At 51.2% G+C, this 19,047-nt stretch overlaps 1 protein-coding gene across 2 annotated transcripts; it reads left to right on the forward strand.

Annotated features, from left to right (window-relative positions):
- The first annotated feature begins 1,689 nt into the window (after positions 1-1,689).
- Cetp (cholesteryl ester transfer protein, plasma) lies at positions 1,690-18,834 on the forward strand. 2 transcript variants are annotated; one of them, XM_013027878.1, is made up of 16 exons: positions 1,690-1,822; positions 3,201-3,315; positions 5,671-5,805; positions 5,895-5,965; positions 6,285-6,372; positions 7,297-7,366; positions 7,543-7,603; positions 8,204-8,295; positions 9,551-9,730; positions 10,350-10,400; positions 13,953-14,120; positions 16,687-16,754; positions 17,162-17,195; positions 17,461-17,533; positions 18,384-18,469; positions 18,590-18,834. In XM_013027878.1, exons 1-16 carry the CDS (start codon positions 1,705-1,707, stop codon positions 18,662-18,664), a joined length of 1,485 nt encoding a protein of 494 aa, XP_012883332.1. In that variant the 5' UTR covers positions 1,690-1,704; the 3' UTR covers positions 18,665-18,834. The 2 variants fall into 2 exon arrangements, with proteins under 2 accessions (XP_012883332.1, XP_012883333.1); XM_013027879.1 differs by lacking the exon at positions 3,201-3,315 and having other exon boundaries at positions 1,699-1,822.
- Positions 18,835-19,047: the final 213 nt, after the last annotated feature.

The raw sequence follows: 19,047 nt of genomic DNA on the forward strand, positions 1-19,047 counted from the left end.
TGGCCTATGGAGACATATAGCTGGGTCTAATGTGGGACTCCTAGAGTTTTGGCCTGAGGACTAAAAACCTAGTTTAACTGCTCTGAGGATGGCTCTACAAATACCTGCTTACATCCTGATTTGCAAAACATTTCATTCAAATATCTGCTATTGAGGTTTCCCAGCATTTCTTAAATTTCATGCCCAATAAATGCGTTGCTCTCCACTCCACCTTGCGGGTGCCAGGCTCCTGGGCTGGGACATAGGCTAGAGCAGCCTGTCTCTCTCTTCCCCTCTGCTGACCACCAGAGCCCTGCCTGGGCACTGCTGGTCATCACCCTCTGCCCCAGGAATGAAATATAAACAACAGCCAGGAGGACAATGGCCCCAGGAAGTCCTCGTGATCCAGGAGCCACCAGACTGCCTGGCAGCCTGCCTGTGGGAGGAGATCACAGAGAGTTCTGGGCTAAAGGTCATCCTCCAGCCCCAGCCCTCAGATAGCCAGTGGGCACTGCCCTTTCAGCTGAGGGGAGCACTTGCCCGGCCTGTGGGTACCAGGGGAAAGTAGCCTAACCTCTCTGAACCCTGGGAAAGGCAGTACTCAGCCCTGCTCTGAGTATGCTTCTAACAGCTATGGCCTGCTCAGGAGTGAGTCTGCTCCCATCCACCATTTCCTTGGCAAAGCTATAGAGAGAGCGCATTTCAATATCCTAGGACTTGTACATCCCAGCCTGAGGAAGCTGTGTCACCAACTTCTGTGTGATCTTGGCCAGATACTCTGCCCTCTCTGGGCCACAGCTGCTTCCTCAAAAAGGGACTATGGAAGCTAAATGCAATGATCTCTAGGTCAGAACATCCCAAAGAGCAAGATGTATGCCAGGGACACGCAAAGTGGTGGCCCATGGCACAGATGAGTGGCTTAAACACTGCAAAGATATTGGGGTCTTTCCTGTGTTTCAAGTGTCAACAGGGGAAGAGAGGTGGTGCTAAGATCCCTTTTTAGCTGCTTTTTAAAAGCATTTTAAGTATCCATTGATTGATTTTATTGTGCCATATTGGGGCTTGAACTCAGAGCCTTACGCTCTCACTTAGCTCTTTCTGCTCAAGGCTAGCTAACACTCTACCCCTTGAGTCATACCTCCATTCCAACTTTTCAGTGGTTAATTGGAGATAAGAGTCTCATGGATTTTCCTGCCCAGGCTGACTTTGACCTGCGATGCTCAGTTCTCAGCCTCCTGAGTAGATAGGATTACAGGTATGAGCCACCCAGCACCTGGCTGGTTTTAATTGACAGAAGACCACAGGCCTCCAACTTAGGTCATTGTCCAGCAAGATTGGAATATCTTTATTTCACATCATTAATCTATTTATGGCAAGTGAAAGAGTTTCCCTCTTAGATTCTTATTTAAGTAAAAGGAAAAACAAGAATTCAAGGAAGCTTATTAAAGATCCTCCAGATAATCGTATAACATTGCCCAGTTAATACAAGGGATGGCAAGTAGGCCACAGATGGTTGAGGGGGACATGCAGAGGGTGGGGTGCCCTGGTCCCTTGTCCAGCCCTGAGCCCAAGAAGAGGCCAAGGGCTGGGCAGGAAGGAGGCCTATCCCGGGGCCAGAGAGACCTTGCTGCCCGGAAGCAGCTTGTCTCATGGGTGCTGGGCGGATGCATAGAAAAGCTCAGGCTGCCTGGCCAGGGCCATTTGCCTGCTGGTAGCCGGAGAACCATGCTTGCCCTCACTCTCCTGAGCCTGAGTGTGCTGGCCAGTGCCCACGCCTGCTCTGCAGACACATCGTATGCGGCAGGGATCGTATGCCGCATCACCAAGCCTGCCCTTCTGGTGTGTAAGTACCACGTCCACCTCCCAGCAAGGCTGGCCCATGCAGCCAGGAGAGAACGATACAGGCAGAGCCAGGCCCTCCACTCTCTCCTGGCCTCCCCTTGAAGTCAAGCTCTTTGTTGAAGCCATTACTAGGCTGCAAAAGGCTAGGTATGGTGGTTTGTATTTGTAGGGTCAGCCTGGGATTCAGAGGGATCAAGTTAGGGGACAAAGGTGATGCTGGAGTGTACTTACTGTCAGAGATTATACTACATCCAATCAGGTATCACATAAGCCTAGGCTAGGGAAATTCTGTCACCAACTGCTGTGTGACCTTGGACACTTACACTCCCCTCTCTGAGCCTGGGCCTCTTGCTCAATACAATAAGTGCCCTGGGAAGCTAAATTTGATAGTCTCTGACATCAACTATACTAAGTGTGAGACCTAGGATTAGACTCTGATGTATTAGGGAGGGGATGAGGGGCGTTGTTCTGAGAATAGCCAGGGGTGGAGGGCAGTGTTTGGCTAGGATCACGGGGTTCCTGTGTGTTCAGATCCAAAAGCTGAGGTGGGAGCAGGGTGTCTGGCTGGAGGTCCCCCGAGAATCAACATATAACTGCAGTACCCCAACTTCCCGGGGCCAGTGGGGCTCAAACCCACGATCAGTGAAAGAAATCACCAGCACTCAGTCAATCTGGCTGGAAGCTGTTATTAGCCACATGGAGTCTGTCTCCAGCTCCTCGCAGAGCTTCAGAGAACAGCTCCGTTTGCTTTCCACAGGGATTTTTATAGGAAGGGGTTTCACATAGGTGATGTTTACCAAAGCAAGCAAGCAAGGTTACAGAAGCAAAACATTAGCCTTGAGTTACAAGAGCATAGGCAAAACATAATCTTGACTTGGTCAGCATGATTGATACTATCACTGTTATTGACATTATTGATACTTGATTACAAAAATCAAAACACATTCGTGGATTATAGAAGTCAAAACATAACCTTGGGTAGGGGTAGTCTATTTTACAGAAATGATTTTTATGGTAAGCTCCTAATAGTACAGTTGATGATAAACCTCGGTTGTTAGTGGCCTTCAGTAAAGTTTGTGGTAAACTGCAAAGCGGCCAGCTTGGTAAACCTGAGTGAGGGAGAGATGTTCTTTTGCTTTTTAGCAAGGATGGAAAAGGTTTCAGCTGACTACTGGCCATTTGACCTGGAGTTTCTCTCTGCCTTTAATATTTGGCCCTATTTTTAATAATAGTTCTGTTTTCTGATTACACACGTTAAGATAACTAGCACCGAGTGAGGCTCAGAGTGACCGCTCAGCATTTTGAGACCTGCCAACCTATAATCGGGTGGGGTGGGGCTAGGCCTGGCCCGCCACCTTTCAATCATACCATCTCTCCAGTGAACCAGGAGACCGCCAAGGTGATCCAGAAGGCTTTTCAGCGAGCCCACTACCCAGACATCAAGGGCGAGAAGTCTGTGATGCTCCTGGGTGGGGTTAAGTACGGCCTGCACAAGTGAGTGGCCAGGGTGGGAGTGGGCTGGCCCAGGGCAAGAGGGACAAGAGACCTACCCCCATCCCAGGGAGAAAAGGCAGCCAGAGAACCCAGCCTCTCCATGGACAGGCCCCTTCACCCTCCACTCCACAGTGCTCTCGAGGGCCAATTGGAGCCTATGGGCCTTTCCTGCTGCTCTGAAAGATCTGGCCTTCGTGGAGTGCCAAGGCTCATACCTGCACCTTGGCTTCTCAGGAAGTGGAGATTGGGATGATATAATTCAGGATTTGGGTTCCTTTTCTTCCCTGATTAAAAAGGCTAGGGGCAAACACCTGTCTAGCAAATGCCAGGTCCTGAGTTCAAGCCCGAGTACTGCCACCACCACCCCACATACACATAAGAAACAAGCCTTGAAGGATGTTTTCTGCTACCTCAGGAAAGGGAGACTCTTACTTGGGTAGATGGAGCAAGAAACAGAGGTCTCTTGGCCAATGAGTCTCCTAACTTTATGGTGACAGCATCCCAGGGCGGCTGTGGGCCAGACCACTTTATAAACCATACCTTATGGGCCGAGATGGTAGCTCAGGGATAGAGTGCTTGCCTAGCATGCACGAAGCCCTATAGAGAAAGCCAGAAGTGACACTGTGGCCCAAGTGGTAGAGTGCTAGCCTTGTGCAAAAGAAGTTCAGGGACAGAACTCAGGCCCTGAGTTCAGGCCCCAGGACTGGCAAAAAACAACACACACACACACCATACCTTATCTATCATATTCCCCAATGGCTCTGCTTAACGCATAGGAAAAGAGATGATCAGGGAGATCAAGTAGCTGAGAGGCCACCCAGCCATAAAACCAACCCCCACCTCCCAATCCCCTAAAACAGACTTAATGAAGTTGGACCATCTTAGAGACATTGGTACTGAAGGATCTTGTCTGTTGTAGAGACACCAGGGGGCGCTGGCAACACTGGAATGCAGCACTATGTTTTTCTGCAGCTTCTGCAAGGGGGTGGGGTCGGGTGGGGAGGGAGGGCACAGAGGTGCCCAGGACTCTGTGTGGATTTCAGGCCCATCCACAGACCCCAGGACTGGCTCCTCTTCTGTACTTAGAGTCCTCTCAAGCCTGGAAAGTCCTCTTGTTAACCCCCCAGACCCTCTACCTTCTACCCCAGCCTCACCTCCTCCAGGAAGCCCTCTGTTTTCACTTCCTACTTGCCCATTAAAAAAATCTGCATATCTGGGCGCTGGTGGCTCATGGCTATAATCCTAGCTACTCAGGAAGCTGAGATCTGAGGATCATGGTTCAAAGCCAGCCCAGGCAGAAAAGTCCATGAGCCTCTTATCTCCAATAAACTACTCAGAAAAGCTAGAAGTGGTGGTGTGGCTCAAATGGTCTAGAGTGCTAGCCTTGAACACAAAGAGGCTCAGGGACAGTGCCCAGGCCCTGAGTTCAAACCCCAGACCAACACACACACACACACACACACACACACACACACACACACACACGAACAATCTCTACAAGTTTAATAGCTTCAAACAACACATTTATTACCTTCCATTTAAAAAAAATTAAAAGTCTGACACGGGTCTCACTAGATTCAAGTTGAGATGACAGCAGGTTTGTGCCTGCCTTCCTTCCTTCCTTCCTTCCTTCATTCCTTCCTTCCTTCCTTCTTTCTTTCTTCCTTTCTTTCCTTTATTCTTTCTTTCCTGCCAGTCCTGGGGCTTGAACTCTGGGCCTGTGCACTGTACTGAGCTTTTTTGCTCAAGGCTAGCACTCTACCACTTGAGCCACAGCACCACTTCCAGCTTTTTCTGCTTATGTGGTACTGAGGAATCGAACCCAGGGCCTCATGCATGCTAGGCAAGCGCTCTACCACTGAGCCACCTTCCCAGTCCTTGTGCTCTTCCTGAAGAGATCTGTTTCCTTCGAGCTACTAGAGGCTTCCCACAGACCTTGGCTTGCAGCTCCTCCATCTCCAACAGCAGAGAAGCTTACATCTGACTTCTCTGGTCTTTTCTCCTGCCTCCCTTTCCTGCTGGCATGCTTGTGATTCCATGGCCTCCTCACAGGTGACCTGGGCTCACCCCACCTGTCGCGAGGGCTCTAACCTCACAGCACCTGTACGGTCGCATCTGCAACATCAGCCAACATAGTCGCACGTTCTGTAGACTGGGATGAGGATGTTTGGGGGTCACAGCCTCACTAGATGCCGGGGTTCTTAGTGATCCAGATGAACCTGTGTGGTGATTTCTGGGTGGACACAGACCTAGGAGGGCAGAAGGGACCTTGGGCAGTGCCTGTCCAGCCTGTGGAGAGGTGTGGCTTCCCTCTTCCTCTCCGCATGGTGCCCTCCTTATTTCCATCTCTTCTAGCATTCAGATCAGCCACCTGTCGGTCTCCAGCAGCCAGGTGGAGTTGATGGAAGCCAAGTCTATCGATGTCTCCATTCGAAATGCATCTGGGATCTTCAAGGGAACCCTGAACTATGGCTACACGAGCGCCTGGGGGTGAGCATTTCTGGGCACTGGCAGGTCACCTGATAGTCTTTCTGGGACTCAAGACCAAATGAATGTCCTGGGACCTTGGCTTTTTGCAGGTTGAGCATTGAGCAGTCTGTCGACTTTGAGATCGATTCCTCCATTGACCTGCAGATCAACACACAGCTGAGTACGTGCAGCTTCCTAGAGGAGGCAGGGAGGCTGGGCTCCAGGGCTGGGTTGGAGCACATATGCCAGACTGTGCAGATTGTGTGTGTGTGTATGTGTGTGTGTGTGTGTGTGAGAGAGAGAGAGAGAGAGGGAGGGAGGGAGGGAGGGAGGGAGGGAGGGAGGGAGGGAGGGAGAGAGGGGGAGCATCTTCAGATAAGGCCCAGCCTGGGAAAATGGGAGAGAGGATGCTCCCAGTGCTGGGCCTGCTACCGGCTAGCCTGGGCCGCCCATGGGCAAAGCCTGGTAGCTCACCCTGAGGTGCTGTTGGGCTCCTGCAGCCTGTGACTCTGGCAGAGTGAGGACCGATGCTCCCGACTGCCACCTGTCTTTCCACAAGCTGCTGCTGCATCTCCAAGGGGAGCGTGAGTAAGTCACCGCCTCTCTGGCCTCAGTCTTCCTTATGTCCCCATCCTAATAGCGTGTTACTCCCCGTGCGTGTGGCAGCCAAACCTGGAAGGATCAGGGCCTTTAGCTCATCCCCATCAATACACCCTCAAAGGCTGAGGAAAAATAATAGTGAGAGCGTGCTCTGAGCCACATACTATTATTCTAAGTATTTTGGATAAATCCATGAATTTAACCTGTACACAACCCAATGCTAGGAAGGAGATTCTTTTAGGATACCTATTTTTCACATGTGGGGTAAACTGAGGCACGGGTCGGTTAACAGGGAAAGCAAACCTGGAATCTCCTCCTTGGGCAGAGCTGGGAGAAGATACCTGCTGCTGTCTGAGTTGTCAATAAAGTTTTATTGGCACACAGCCACTGGCCAGTGAGCTAATGATGCATCGCAGGCCTACCACCACGTCACGGCTACTCCCAGTCCTCGAAGTGACTTTCTACACACCCACAGCTGTCTCAAGGCAGGAAGCAGGACCTGCATCCTGCATCCTCCACCCCGGGATCTGAGCTCCTGTGTCGCAGGGTGAAGCTTTGTCTCAGCAGACCTGTGAACACACCCCTTGGACACAGGAGGGATGTGGGGGCTGGGGGAGGGGGGATGCTCTCTGTCCCCAGAGCAGACAGACATGTGAATCTGGATACTAGGCATGCATGGCAGCTGTGAGCGTGGTAGGAACGGAGTCCTCTACCGGAAGTCACCCGTGACATGGCTAGGCCCGAGGCCGAGGATCCTGCTGAGGCTCATGGTGTCAGCTGGGACATGAGGAGAAGGAGAAGGCCTGGGCTATGGGAAGGAGGCTGGCAGAGCTCAGAATGGGTCCCAGCATACAGTGGATGCTCCGTGGCTGCACAGGACTGAAGGCTTACTGTAGTGCTTGCTCCCCTCAGGCCTGGATGGATCAAGCGACTGTTCACAAACTTCATTTCCTTCACCCTGAAGCTGGTCCTGAAGGGACAGGTGAGTGAGGTCAGCTGATCCACCTGGTGCGCTGAGTTGTGCCCAGGAACCAGCCCTTCCCCTCCCTGCCCTTCCCTGCCCCATTCCCATGCAGTTGGCCTGGAGGGAGATGCCACCCACTCCTCCTCCTCCGGTCTCCCTGCCTTCCTGGTGATCCATTTGCCTGTCCACTCCAGATCTGCAAAGAGGTCAATGTCATCTCCAACATCATGGCTGACTTTGTCCAGAAAAGGGCAGGTGAGTTCTGTCTGCATGCTTCAGAAGGAGGTGATGGTGGCACTCACCCACAGTCAGGGGGTGATCTTGGGACAGTCACATCTCTGTCTGGGTGGCTTGGTCCCTGATGGCTGACACGTGGTGATTATTATGGTCTGGCTCTGGCAAGCTGCTTCCCCCTAAAGCTATAGCCTCATAAGCCGTGTTGTTTAACCTCTTGAAACTTATTCTTTCCTCACTAAATGGGGATAATGATTACATCTGCCTCACCAGGGTCACTGTGAGAATTGAGTGTTTAAAAAAATTGAGTGTTTAGCTGGGCGCCAGTGGCTCACACCTGTAATCCTAGCTACTCAGGAGACTGAGATCTGCCAGCCAGGCCAGGAAAGTCTGTGAGACTCTTATCTCCAATGAACCACTCAGAAAACTGGAAATGGCACTGTGGCTCAAGTGGTAGAGTGCGAGCCTTGAGCTGAAGAGCTGAGGGACAGGGCTCAGGCCCAGAGTTCAAGTCCCACGACTGAACACACAAAAAATTGAGTGTTTAAAAATGAGAGTTGAGTGCTTTAAAAAATGTATGTAAGAATCATAAAACAGTACCTTGACTTTCTCTCCCCACAGCCAGCATTATCTCTGATGGAGACATCGGGGTTGACATTTCACTGACAAGATCGCCAGTCATCACAGCTACCTACCTGGAGTCCCACCACAAGGTGGGCATAGCCAGAGGGGACAGGGTCTCACCTCCCTGGGTGTTCCTGGGATTAGGACCCAATCAGTAACCTAGCTACCTCCCTGGAGCTTTGCCCCATGGACGCCATCCCTCCTGCAGAGCGTGTCGTGATGTGCCCAGGAAGGCAGAGCCTCAGCCCGGGTGTGTGGGCTCTCCACAGGCCCAAGGTACCCCTCTCGGAGGGCCCAGCCAGACACCAGCTCCATTCTAGATTTACTGGGCTTCCAGTATCTTCTAGAGCAGTCATTTGGGAGAGTTAAACTCCACTTGGAGGACTTTGAGGAAAGCTATGGATCCCTGATTTAGCTAGGATATGGTTTCTGTTGCTATAACAAAGAAAGTAGCAGCTTATTTGTTCATGTTGCTGGTTGTGGGGCTTGAACTCAGGGCCTGTTTTTGCTCAAGGCTGGGGCTCTACCACTTTGAGCCACAGCTCCACTTCTGATTTTTTTGGTGGTTAATTGGAGATAAGAGTCTCATGGACTTTTTTTCCTGCCCAGGAACCGTGATCCTCAGATCTCAGCCTCCTGAGTAGCTAGGATTACAGGAAGGGTAGCAGCTTAAGCCCGCCCACCCCCCCTCCCATGTGTATCTCCATGTGTGCAGCTCAAGTGCTGCAGTCCAGAGTGGGCCTGGAGACACAGCCAGGTCAGGTCCCCAGACTCCATCCCTGTCTTGTCACCTGACGGCCACAGCCTCTGTGACCTGGGCCACAGGGTCACACCTAGCTGCAGGGGAAGCTGAGACGTTCAATGGAGGTAATCATAAGCCCAGCCAAGAATTGGGTTTTAGGGAACAGGAAGCCCTTGTAATTTCCCCAGAAAAGTGAACACAAGGAGAATTGAGGGGTCATGGGTACTCCTGGCCCTTCACAGCCCTAGGGTAGCAGACATCGGAGGGGCTGGGAATCGGACTGTGGTATATTTCCTGCCCCAGCTGCCAAGATGCAGTGTTCCATGCCCACTGGGGGTGGAGGGCACAGTGATCCATGGCTACCAGCGGCAGTGGTCACTGCTGTTACCACAGCGCCAGCCTGTGATGTGGTGACTGGGTCTCAGGCCCACTTCACTCCATGCTGGCGGTGTATCTACTGAATCAATGAAGGCGAGTGCCACCCTTGCTCAGTTTCCCCATCTCCCTGGGCTGGCTGGCTCCTCCTCATGATCTCCCTGAGCTGACTCTGAGCCCAGCAGGGACACACAGGGGAAGAACAGGCAGCATCCATCTTCTTCCAGGGTTATCTCCTCTACAAAAACACCTCCGAGGACCTCCCTCTCCCCACCTTCTCCCCCACCCTGCTGGGGGATGGCCGCATGCTCTACTTTTGGTTCTCCGACCACGTCCTCGACAACTTGGCCAAGGCCGCCTTCCAGGATGACCAGCTTGTGCTCAGCCTGACAGGGGCCGAATTCAAGGTGAGGGGCGGGGCTGCTGGAACACCTGTGTATACACACACACACACACACACACACACACACAGAGCTCACTACATGCAGGGCCTGAGCTGGCTCAGGAGCCAACTGACAGACAGGTGTAGACATAACTGGAGCGTGGAGCATATTAACTACAATAAGTATAAGCTGCTATGAACGTTTATAGTCACAGTCGCATTTATTTTTTTGTTGCACTCACCCTGTGGGTAAGTATTATTACCCTCTCCATTTTTGCAAAAGAAAGAAAGAATAAGTAAAAACACAGCAAAGCTCCAAGAGGGTAAATATCCTTCCAAGTCACACAGCTTGGAGGAGGTGTCTCCGAAGTCTTGTACTCCTTAGTTTAATAGGGAAACTGAGGACCCTAGTGGGGAAAAGACTCCCTTAAGGTCACACAGCCTAAACATGGCTGAGTAGAGTACAGAAGCCACGCCTCCAGCCAGGCTGGGTTTCCCTAAACTGTACCCTGCCCAGAGCATCTTCAGATTTATTTGCAGCACTGGGAATCTGGGTTGGGAAGGGGACCCCTCCCTGACCCCCTACTCCAGTCATGTGGTATCTTTCTGAGGGTTACCTTCTTCCCCCTCTTGTCTTTTTTTAGGATATTCTGGAGTCCCGAGGCTTCAACACCAACCAGCAAGCCTTTCTGGAGGTAACTACTTGTGTCTGGAGCTTATTTCCTGTACCCCAACTTCGCTCCTGCTTCAGGAGATGGCACCCTGTCAATGACAGCATCAGAGACAATTATAACAGCTCCCTGGTATCTGGCTCTGTAAATCACTTTGGTGCCCACACCAGTACAGAGAGCCAGGTACCGTCCTGCTGCCCCCTCTATACCCAGAGACACAGTGAAGGCCAGGACCATCTCCTGCCTCTTTACGCAGGCCCTGGTGCCCTAGAGGGCTGGGGACTGAAACCCAGGATTAACCCCAGCCCTGAAATAGGACTGTCCAAAGCCAGCCTCAGGCAACCTCAGCCTGTACCTGCTTTACCCAGCAGCAGTGAGGCCTCCATGCTGGGTTCCACTGAGAATCTATGGTACTGACCTTAAGTGGACGCTCACTCCTTTTGGGTAAATCTCTCAGCTTTCCCATCCTACTGTAATTTCTTCGTGTTTCTCTGAGGCAGGGCCTCACCTACCTGGGTTACATGTTGGAATTTCCCTCCTCAATTCTCTAGCTGCCCCTCTAGCTGTTCCGCCATCTCTTCTCCACAATAGTAGCAACTACTTATGACCTTCTACTCATCTTCTTCCCAAGAGTTATCAGTGTCCCTAATAGAACTGTCTCCCCGCCCCCCCCCCGGCCCCCGCTCTACTCTGTAGCATTCTCTCCCACCCTCCTCCGCCGCCCACACCTGCTGCCCTTCCTCTACTATCCTCTACCTGGTCTGGTTCCAGTTCCCTTCAGAACTCCCTGCCTACCCTTTCCAGGCTCCCCAGGCCTAGAACACCCCTCTTTCTCCCTCCCTCTGTGTGTGCGTGCCCTTGACGTGTTCTCCTCTCTCATCCCCCTGACCCAGTCCAGCCTATCCTGCAACACCACTGTCCCTAGGATCTGTCTGTTTCTCTGTCTCTCCCTCACTCCAGGCCCAGCCACGTTTTTCCTCTGTGAAGATCCACTTCCAGCCTTCTAAATCCCAACAGTCCCTTCAGTCTCTTCCCCAGGGAAGCCAGGATAATCTTACTAAGAAGCAATACTGAATCTGGGGGTGCTGGTGGCTCATGCCTGTAATCCTAGCTACTCTGGAAGCTGAGATCTGAGGTTCAAAGTCAGCCAAGGCAGAAAACCCTAAGAGACTTTGATTTCCAAATAACAACCAAAAACGCCAGACATGGAGCTGGGGCACAAGTGGTAGAGAACTAGCCTTGAGAAAAAAAGCTCTAGGACAGTACCCAGGCCCTGAGTTCAAGCCCCAAGACCTCAATTTTGAGCACTCACCTGCTAGCTTAGACCAGTCGAGGGTAAAGGACTAGAGTCTTAGGAAGTTGGCCAACTTTGCACCCACAGCCTCCAGAGTCCTGTATTGTCTGGCCTGTGTTTAACACTCAGCTAGGGGTTTGGAACCCTCATGACTATTTACATTATGAGTTGATATCTTCTATCCTCTTTGAAAATTTCTTGGCACTCTCTTCAGTTATTGCCTCTCCTCAACTTGGTCCATTCTTGTGTATTTGAATTTTCATTATATATATATATATATATATATATATATATTCAAAGTCTGTCAGTTGTTCTGTTGTGTTTTTCAGCTCTTTGTAGTTCTTTTTTTTTTTGTCGGATGTGGGGCTTGAACTCTGGGCTTGGGCGCTGTCCTTGTGCTCTTCAGCTCAAGGCGAGTGCTCTACCGCTTGAGCCACAGCACCACTTCCAGTTTTCTAGCGGTTTATTGGAGATAAGAGTCTCACGAACTTTCCTGCCCAGGCTGGCTTTGAACCACGATCCTCAGATCTCAGCCTCCTGAGTAGCTAGGATTACAGGCGTGAGCCACCATGAGCCACCGACGCCCAGCTCAGCTCTTTGTAGTTCTATGTGAAGCTCTGATCAGTTTCTGTGAGTATTTTTTCAATTCTTATATATTTATTATTTATTTGTTTACATGCTAGTAGTGGGGCTTGAACTCAGGGCCTCAACATTGTTCCTAGGCCTTTTTTGCTCAAGACTGGCACTCTACCACTTGAGTCACAGCTCTACTTCTGGCTTTTTGCTGGTATAAGAGTCTCACAGACTTTTCTGCCTGGGCTGGCTTCAAACTGCAATCCTCCAAGATACAGCTTCCTGGAAAACTAGGATTATGGATTGAGGCCACTGGTACACAACTCATGGGGCTTGAACTTTGGGCCTGGGCGCTGTCCCTCAGCTCTTCAGCTCAAGGCAAGCACTCTACCACTTGAGCCACAGCGCCACTTCCAGCTTTTTCTATTTATGTGGTGCTGAGGAATCAAACCCAGGACTTCAGGCATGCATGGCAAGCACTTTACCACTGAGCCACATTCCCAGACTGACTCATTCTTTTTTGAGACAGTGTCTCACTATGTAGTCCAAGCTGGCCTCAAACTTGCAATCATCCTTCTTCAGCCTCAAGAATGCTGGATATACAAACATGTGTCTCTATGCCTGGTTCACTAATTTTTTTTTTTTTTTTTTGTCAGTCGTGGGGCTTGAACTCTGGGCCTGGGCACTGTCCCTCAGCTCTTCAGCTCAAGGCGAGCGCTCTACCACTTGAGCTACAGCGCCACTTCCGGTTTTCTGGTGGTTTATTGGAGATAGGACGGTCTCTCCTGCCCGGGCTGGCTTTGAACCGTGATCCTCAGATCTCAGCCTCCTGAGTAGCTAGGATTACAGGCGTGAGCCACCAGCGCCCAGCTATGGTTCACTAATTTTTTAAATAGCTATTTTTCATCTGTTTATTCATCCATTGTTTTCATTTTAAGAGCAATTCTTTTTAATTGTGGTACTGGGCTTTGAGCTCAGGGTCTTAGAATATGTCTCTTGCAGTGCACTGGTGACTTTCAACTTAGAATCCTAGCTACTCAGGAAGCTGAGATCTGTGGCTGGCAGTTCGAAGCCACCTCAGGCAAGAAAATCTGTGAGACTCTGATCTCCACTGAACCACAACAAAGCTAGAAGTGGAGCTGTGGCTCAAATGGCAGAACACTAGCCTTGAGTGAGAACGCTAAACAAGAGTGTGAGGCCCTGAGTTGAAGACCCCCATATAGCACAAAAAGAAAAAGAAAAGAAAAGAAAGTACTGTGAAGATTTGGGATTCTCTCACAAATGCACAGCCTTCTGGGTCAAGAGCCTATCTGATGTCTGCCCTGCCTTCCATTCCAGGACAGGGGACCTGTGGGGACCCATACACAATGGGAGAGGCTTAGGCCACCTCTCCCAGGAGGAAGTTTATGGGGCCTGGCTTTTCTCTCATTCACCAATCCCAGTTGCCCTATGTGTGTAACTATTGTCACCGCACTTTATAGATGAGGAAGGTGAGGTGCAGGGCACTGAGCAGGGAAGGAACTGCTTTGTCATTTCATAGAGGAGAGAATGGAGGGCCAGAGCACCAAGGATCATGACTGCTGTTCTCTGACACAGCCAGGGCCACCACCCTGGGGACCCATTCAGCTTCCTTCCTTCTATCTTGGGGTGACAGTGGCCACAGCCCTTTGATACTCCTGTCCTGGCCTTGGGACCCTTATCTCCTACAGCTTTCTAGCAACTTCCCAACTGGCCTTGCCCAAGTCACTGTGCACTGCCTGAAGAGGCCCCGGATCTCCTGTCAGAGCCGAGGCATCGTGGTCAGCTCTTCCGTGGCGGTGACCTTCTTCTCCCCACGTGCAGACGGACAAGGTTCTCAGGCTCATTCTTTCCAAGAGGTGAAGTATGTGTGAGGGGAGATGGGCAGGGGACCTGGCCCACTGGGGAGAGTGTGGGGGGTCTCTGAAACCTTCCAGTTCTTCCACCCTGTTGCTGTAATTGGTTGTTTCTTTTCTTTTTTGTGCCAGTACTGGGGCTTACCTCAGAGCGTGTCCCTGAGCTTTTTTGCTCAAAGCTAGTGTTCTACCAGCCTTTTTTGAAGAAAAAAATCTCTTAGTTTATGTTTTACTTGTCATGTTGTTTGTTATTTAACAATCTGAACCGTGCAGAGTTCCTGTGAAAGAATAAAACCAGGCATGGCCCTGATTCAAGCTTGGTTAGGCAGACTACGGTAGCCAAGGTGGTAGACACAGGGACCGCTGCAGAGTCTTGCTGTGAGCAGGCAACGGGATAGGGATGTGGGGCTTGACTCTAGATACAACTGGGCAAGAGGGAATTGAAAGGAGGGAGCAGGTGGGTGTCAAGGGGCAGAAAAGAAAAGGCCTTAGGGGCAAGGGTGGAGGCATTGGGGAGACTGCTAAACCAACCCAACCAATTCCTGAGGATGAGATACATAAGCCAAACACTGACGGCTCACACCCCTAATCCTAGCTACCCAGGAGGCTGAGGTCTGAGAATCGCAGTTCAAAGCCAGCCAGGGTAGGAAAGTTCCTGAGATTCTTATTCATTTTACTACTCAGAATAAGCCAGAAGTGAATCAGTAGCTCAAAGGATAGGGAGCTAGCCTTGAGCACAAAAGCTCAAGGACAACACCCAGGTCCTGAGTTCAAGCCCTGGGACCAGCAGTGAAAGGAAACAGATGAGTGGGGTATTCAGTCATCATGGGATGGTGGAGGATGGTAGACAGAATCATGTATGAGGGTGAGGAGTCCTGTTGACACTGGAGTTTACAAGGAAGCACACATTGGATCTAGAAGGTTTAGGAGTTCCACTCAAGTTTGGTTAAGCAAAAAAACCCTGGTTGACTCCAGCAAGCACCTGTCAATCCCCTTCTCCCCGCTGCCTCACCCCTGCTGGCTTTTGCAATTGCCCACTCTTGTTCTCTGCTCCTGGATGTCCCTTACTTGCTTGTCAATCTGGCTGATGCCTGTTGTCACCCAAGGCAGCTGAAGGGAGAAAGTCCAGAAGGCAGCTTTAGCCAGAATCCCCTGGGGCAGTTGTCTGGGCAGATGGAACCATTAACAGGGCTGAGGAGGAAAGGCTAAGTATAGATGTGTGTATGGGGGGGCGGTACTGAAGGACTTGTGGTCAGCTGGAAGTAGGTTAAGACCATGTCCTGAAGTGGAAGGGCTAGAAGGAGGAAGTGGAAGCCACAGAGAAGATGGTGTGGTTGGTTGTGCAGGTGTAGATTAGCTGGAATGAGGAGACGTAAACCTGAGCCTTGGTGGAAGTGGCCTGGGGACCACTCCTTTGCTGAACAGAAGGAGTTCAGAGGTCAAGAACCAAGGACATGTGTTCAAGGTCACACATCATATGTATCCAGGAGTCCATAACGTCTTCACTCCAACACTGTCACACATTCATTTATGTTCAACATCTGATGAGTTCTTACTCTGGGCCAGGCCATGGGGTTTCTGACTTCATGAAGCTTATCATGGAATGGGCAGAGATAGACAGTAACTAATTTTTCCCATCACTCTGATATGTGGTCAGGCAAGGTGCTGACTCAAAGTATTCTCAACATCCAGAGGTTCTCTGCTGGCTATTAGGGGCTGTGGTTCTCACACGGTGGCGTGTGTGAACACCAGTCCCGGGGAGGGTGACAAAGGACAGACTCCCCCAAAGTCTCAGATTTGTAAATCTAGAGCAGGACCTGAGACTCTGCCCTTTCACCATGCTCCTCCCTTCTCAGTTGGGTATGTCTGCATGGCTGAGGGCCCCCTCCCCATGCCAGCATCTTGGGGTGTGGAAAATGAGAGCCACAGGGAGGTTCTTCCCCACCAGGAAGAAGCCATTGGGAATGCAGGCTGGTTAGGACAGGTCAGGAAGTGTCCACATGACTGTTTAGGTCTTAAGCCTAAAACCACAGGTGCTGGAGAACTTCCTTCATTTTTCCTTTTTTCCATGTGTGTGTGTGTGTGTGTGTGTGTGTGTGTGTGTGTGTGTGTGTGTGTGTGTGTGTGTGTGTGCAGGTACTGGAGTTTGAACACACAGGGCCTGTGTAGGGGGCCCCTTAGCTTTTTCACTCAAGGCTGGCACTCTACCACTGAAGCCACTGCTCCATTTCTGCATTTTTGATGTTTAATTAGAGAGAAGAGTCTCTCAGACTTTCGTGTGAGAGCTGGCTTCAAATCTCAATCCTCAGGTCTCAGCCTCCTGAGAAGCTAGGATACAAGCATGAACCATTGGTGCCCGGCACTTTTACTTTTTCAATTATTAAGATCACTATTTCTTTTTTGTGGTGCTGGGGATGGAAGTCAGGGCTTTGCACTGGGCAAGCTCTCCTCCCCCGAGCTGAAGCCCCAGCTTCCTCTCCATTTTCAGAAGACCAGACTCCAACCTTTCTATCCAGGGTGCTTTTTGCCTCAGAAAGCCAGGCTTATAGAATCCGATTTCTCTCCCCAGGAGGTCAGCACCACCATCCAAGCCTCCTATTCCAAGAAAAAGCTCTTCTTGAGCCTCGTGGAGTCCTGGTATGGGCTTGCAGAAGTGGATCAACTTAAACCTCTCCTGACCTGATCTGACCTGGGATCAAGCACAGAGCAAGACTGAAGGGGGGGTGGGGGAGTGGGGCTGGAGGATGGAATCTGGCTCCTTCCTTCGAGGACCAAAGACTAACTGGCCTCTCTGTAGTGCCCACACTTAGAAGGAGGAGATCCCACAGGAATGGAGGGAGGGCCTGGCAGGAGAAGGAGATTGCTAGAACCAAGGCTGGGCAGCCAGAATGGCAAGTCTCAAGAGAGGCCTCCAAAGAGCCCTCTTCCCAAGGAGGCCTTGAATATCAGACAGAAACATGATCTAAGAATCCTCTCATTTCTTTCCTGGGAGGCAGCCGGGGAGTGTTCCAGGGGTTGATTCTCATCTCTTTTGTTGATTTCAGGGTTAAACCAACCAGTGCTTCCAGCGTGACTGAGGTAGGTGGTCAGGGAGAAGTAGGCCCTGAAGGACTTCATGCCTTAAAGAAAAAGGAAGTGAGCCCTGAACGAAATCAGGAAAGGGTACAAAAGAAATTCGACAAGGTGGTCCCTTGCTTAGCTCATGGCTGGGAGCTGTGTCTGTCCAGAGAGCTCCCGTGGTTTGGATCGCAGAGACAGGGGAGTTCTTGGCTGAGTGCAATGCAGTCACTGCCCATCCAGGCAGTGATCCCAGGGAGTACTAACTTGGACCTCTGATTCACAGGGCAGTTCTGAGTCTATGCAGAGCTGCATAGAGTCGATGGTCACCACAGTGGGGATCCCTGAGGTCATGTCTCGTAAGTGGACAGAAGGGGGGTTTGGGGGAGGGCTGTGGTTCCACATGGTCTCTACCTCCTTGATGGCCCCTCTTAGGCAGAGATCCAAGGGCCTCTGGTCCCTTCTCTCAAGCCTCTTTCCCTGCTAGCAGCAATGCATGCTAATGATCGGCCAGGTGCACAGCCCCCCTGATCCTACTTCACCTGCCACCCCCATTGGGAAGCTCTACTCTCTTTAGAACCCAGGTGTCGCTTCTACTGACAACTGGGTGTGGCAGAAAGAGCCCCCACCGCTGGGAGGGTAAGGCCCAAGCCCAAACCACAGCTTCTCCTGTAAAATGAGAGTCTGGGGTTTGCGGATCCCTGAACCACTTGTGACCCTTGACATTGTAGGATATCTGTCCATTTGCAGCAAGTCTAACTCAGAGGTTGGAGCGGTGAGAGACTTTTGGACAAGTCCTGCTGGGTCCACTGAGCCTGCTGGGCCTTCATTTTCACTACCTGCTTATTCACAGGGCTTTGGTAGAGTTGGAAGGAATAGATACTGGACTTAGCATGGCTAAGGGTCTTGTCTCGCTCAGCCTGATTCCCCAATCTGTGCCATGAGCTAAAGCTATGAGGATGGACTATATGGGTTTTACAGAGAGCCCCCCCCCACCATGTAAGCTGCACTGAGATGTTCTGGAGGGGGTGAGGAGTGATCTCCGGCACACCTGGGGAGACAGCTATTGTCCAAGGACTCTTCTGAGCAGGATGTCTTCAGCCAGCCAGAGATGTGTGCCCAGAGGGCCCCACAGGACCGTGGAACAAAGGGACCTGGCTGACCCTGCTCCCCAAGTGATTCTGACTAGGGCCCCTTCCTCTGCTCCAGGGTTTGAGGTGGTGTTTACAGCTCTCATGAACAGTAAAGGCCTGGACCTTTTTGACATCATCAACCCTGAGATCATCACTCGGGATGTGAGTACAAAGCCCTTGCGCCGCCCCACCTTCTGGCAGAGAGCCCCGCACAGCTCTCAGGTGGCTGGCTGCCTGGGATCCCCACACAGCTTGTCTCCTCACCCCTGCCCTTCCTTTTAGGGCTTTCTGCTGCTGCAGATGGACTTCGGCTTCCCAGAGCACCTGCTGGTGGACTTCCTGCAGACCTTGAGCTAAGAGGCTCCAAAGGGGCTGCAGTGGCTGGAAGCAGGAGACACAAAGCCAACTCACATCGAGACCCTGGCATCTCCATCCATTGTGGTGGGGTGAGAGAGGACTTGGGGAGCTGGGAGACAAGCCTACCCCCCCATCCTAAAGTCTCACTGGAATAAAAATACTCATGTAGCTCAGTACTGGTGGTCCATGTCTGTAATCCTAACTCAGGAGGCTGAGATCTGAAGATTCGGATTTGAAGCCAACCTGGGCAGAAAAAATCTGTGAGACTCTTATCTCCAGTTACCCATAAAAAGCCAGAAGCGGAGCTGTGGCTCAAGGGATAGAGCACTAGCCTTGAGCAGAAAAAGCTGAGAAACAGCACCCAGGTAGCTCTGAGTCCAAGC

This window comes from Dipodomys ordii, unplaced genomic scaffold (genome assembly GCF_000151885.1).
Source record: "Dipodomys ordii isolate 6190 unplaced genomic scaffold, Dord_2.0 Scaffold106, whole genome shotgun sequence".
Taxonomy (NCBI): domain Eukaryota; kingdom Metazoa; phylum Chordata; class Mammalia; order Rodentia; family Heteromyidae; genus Dipodomys; species Dipodomys ordii.

Bases quoted from the DNA above. Each gene is read 5' to 3' on its own strand.
- Cetp (XM_013027878.1), top strand. From the start codon at position 1,705: ATGCTTGCCCTCACTCTCCTGAGCCTGAGTGTGCTGGCCAGTGCCCAC. The intron at 6,373-7,296 runs GTAAGTCACCGC...TGCTCCCCTCAG, and splicing joins CATCTCCAAGGGGAGCGTGA to GCCTGGATGGATCAAGCGAC. The intron at 18,470-18,589 runs GTGAGTACAAAG...CCTTCCTTTTAG, and splicing joins CTGAGATCATCACTCGGGAT to GGCTTTCTGCTGCTGCAGAT.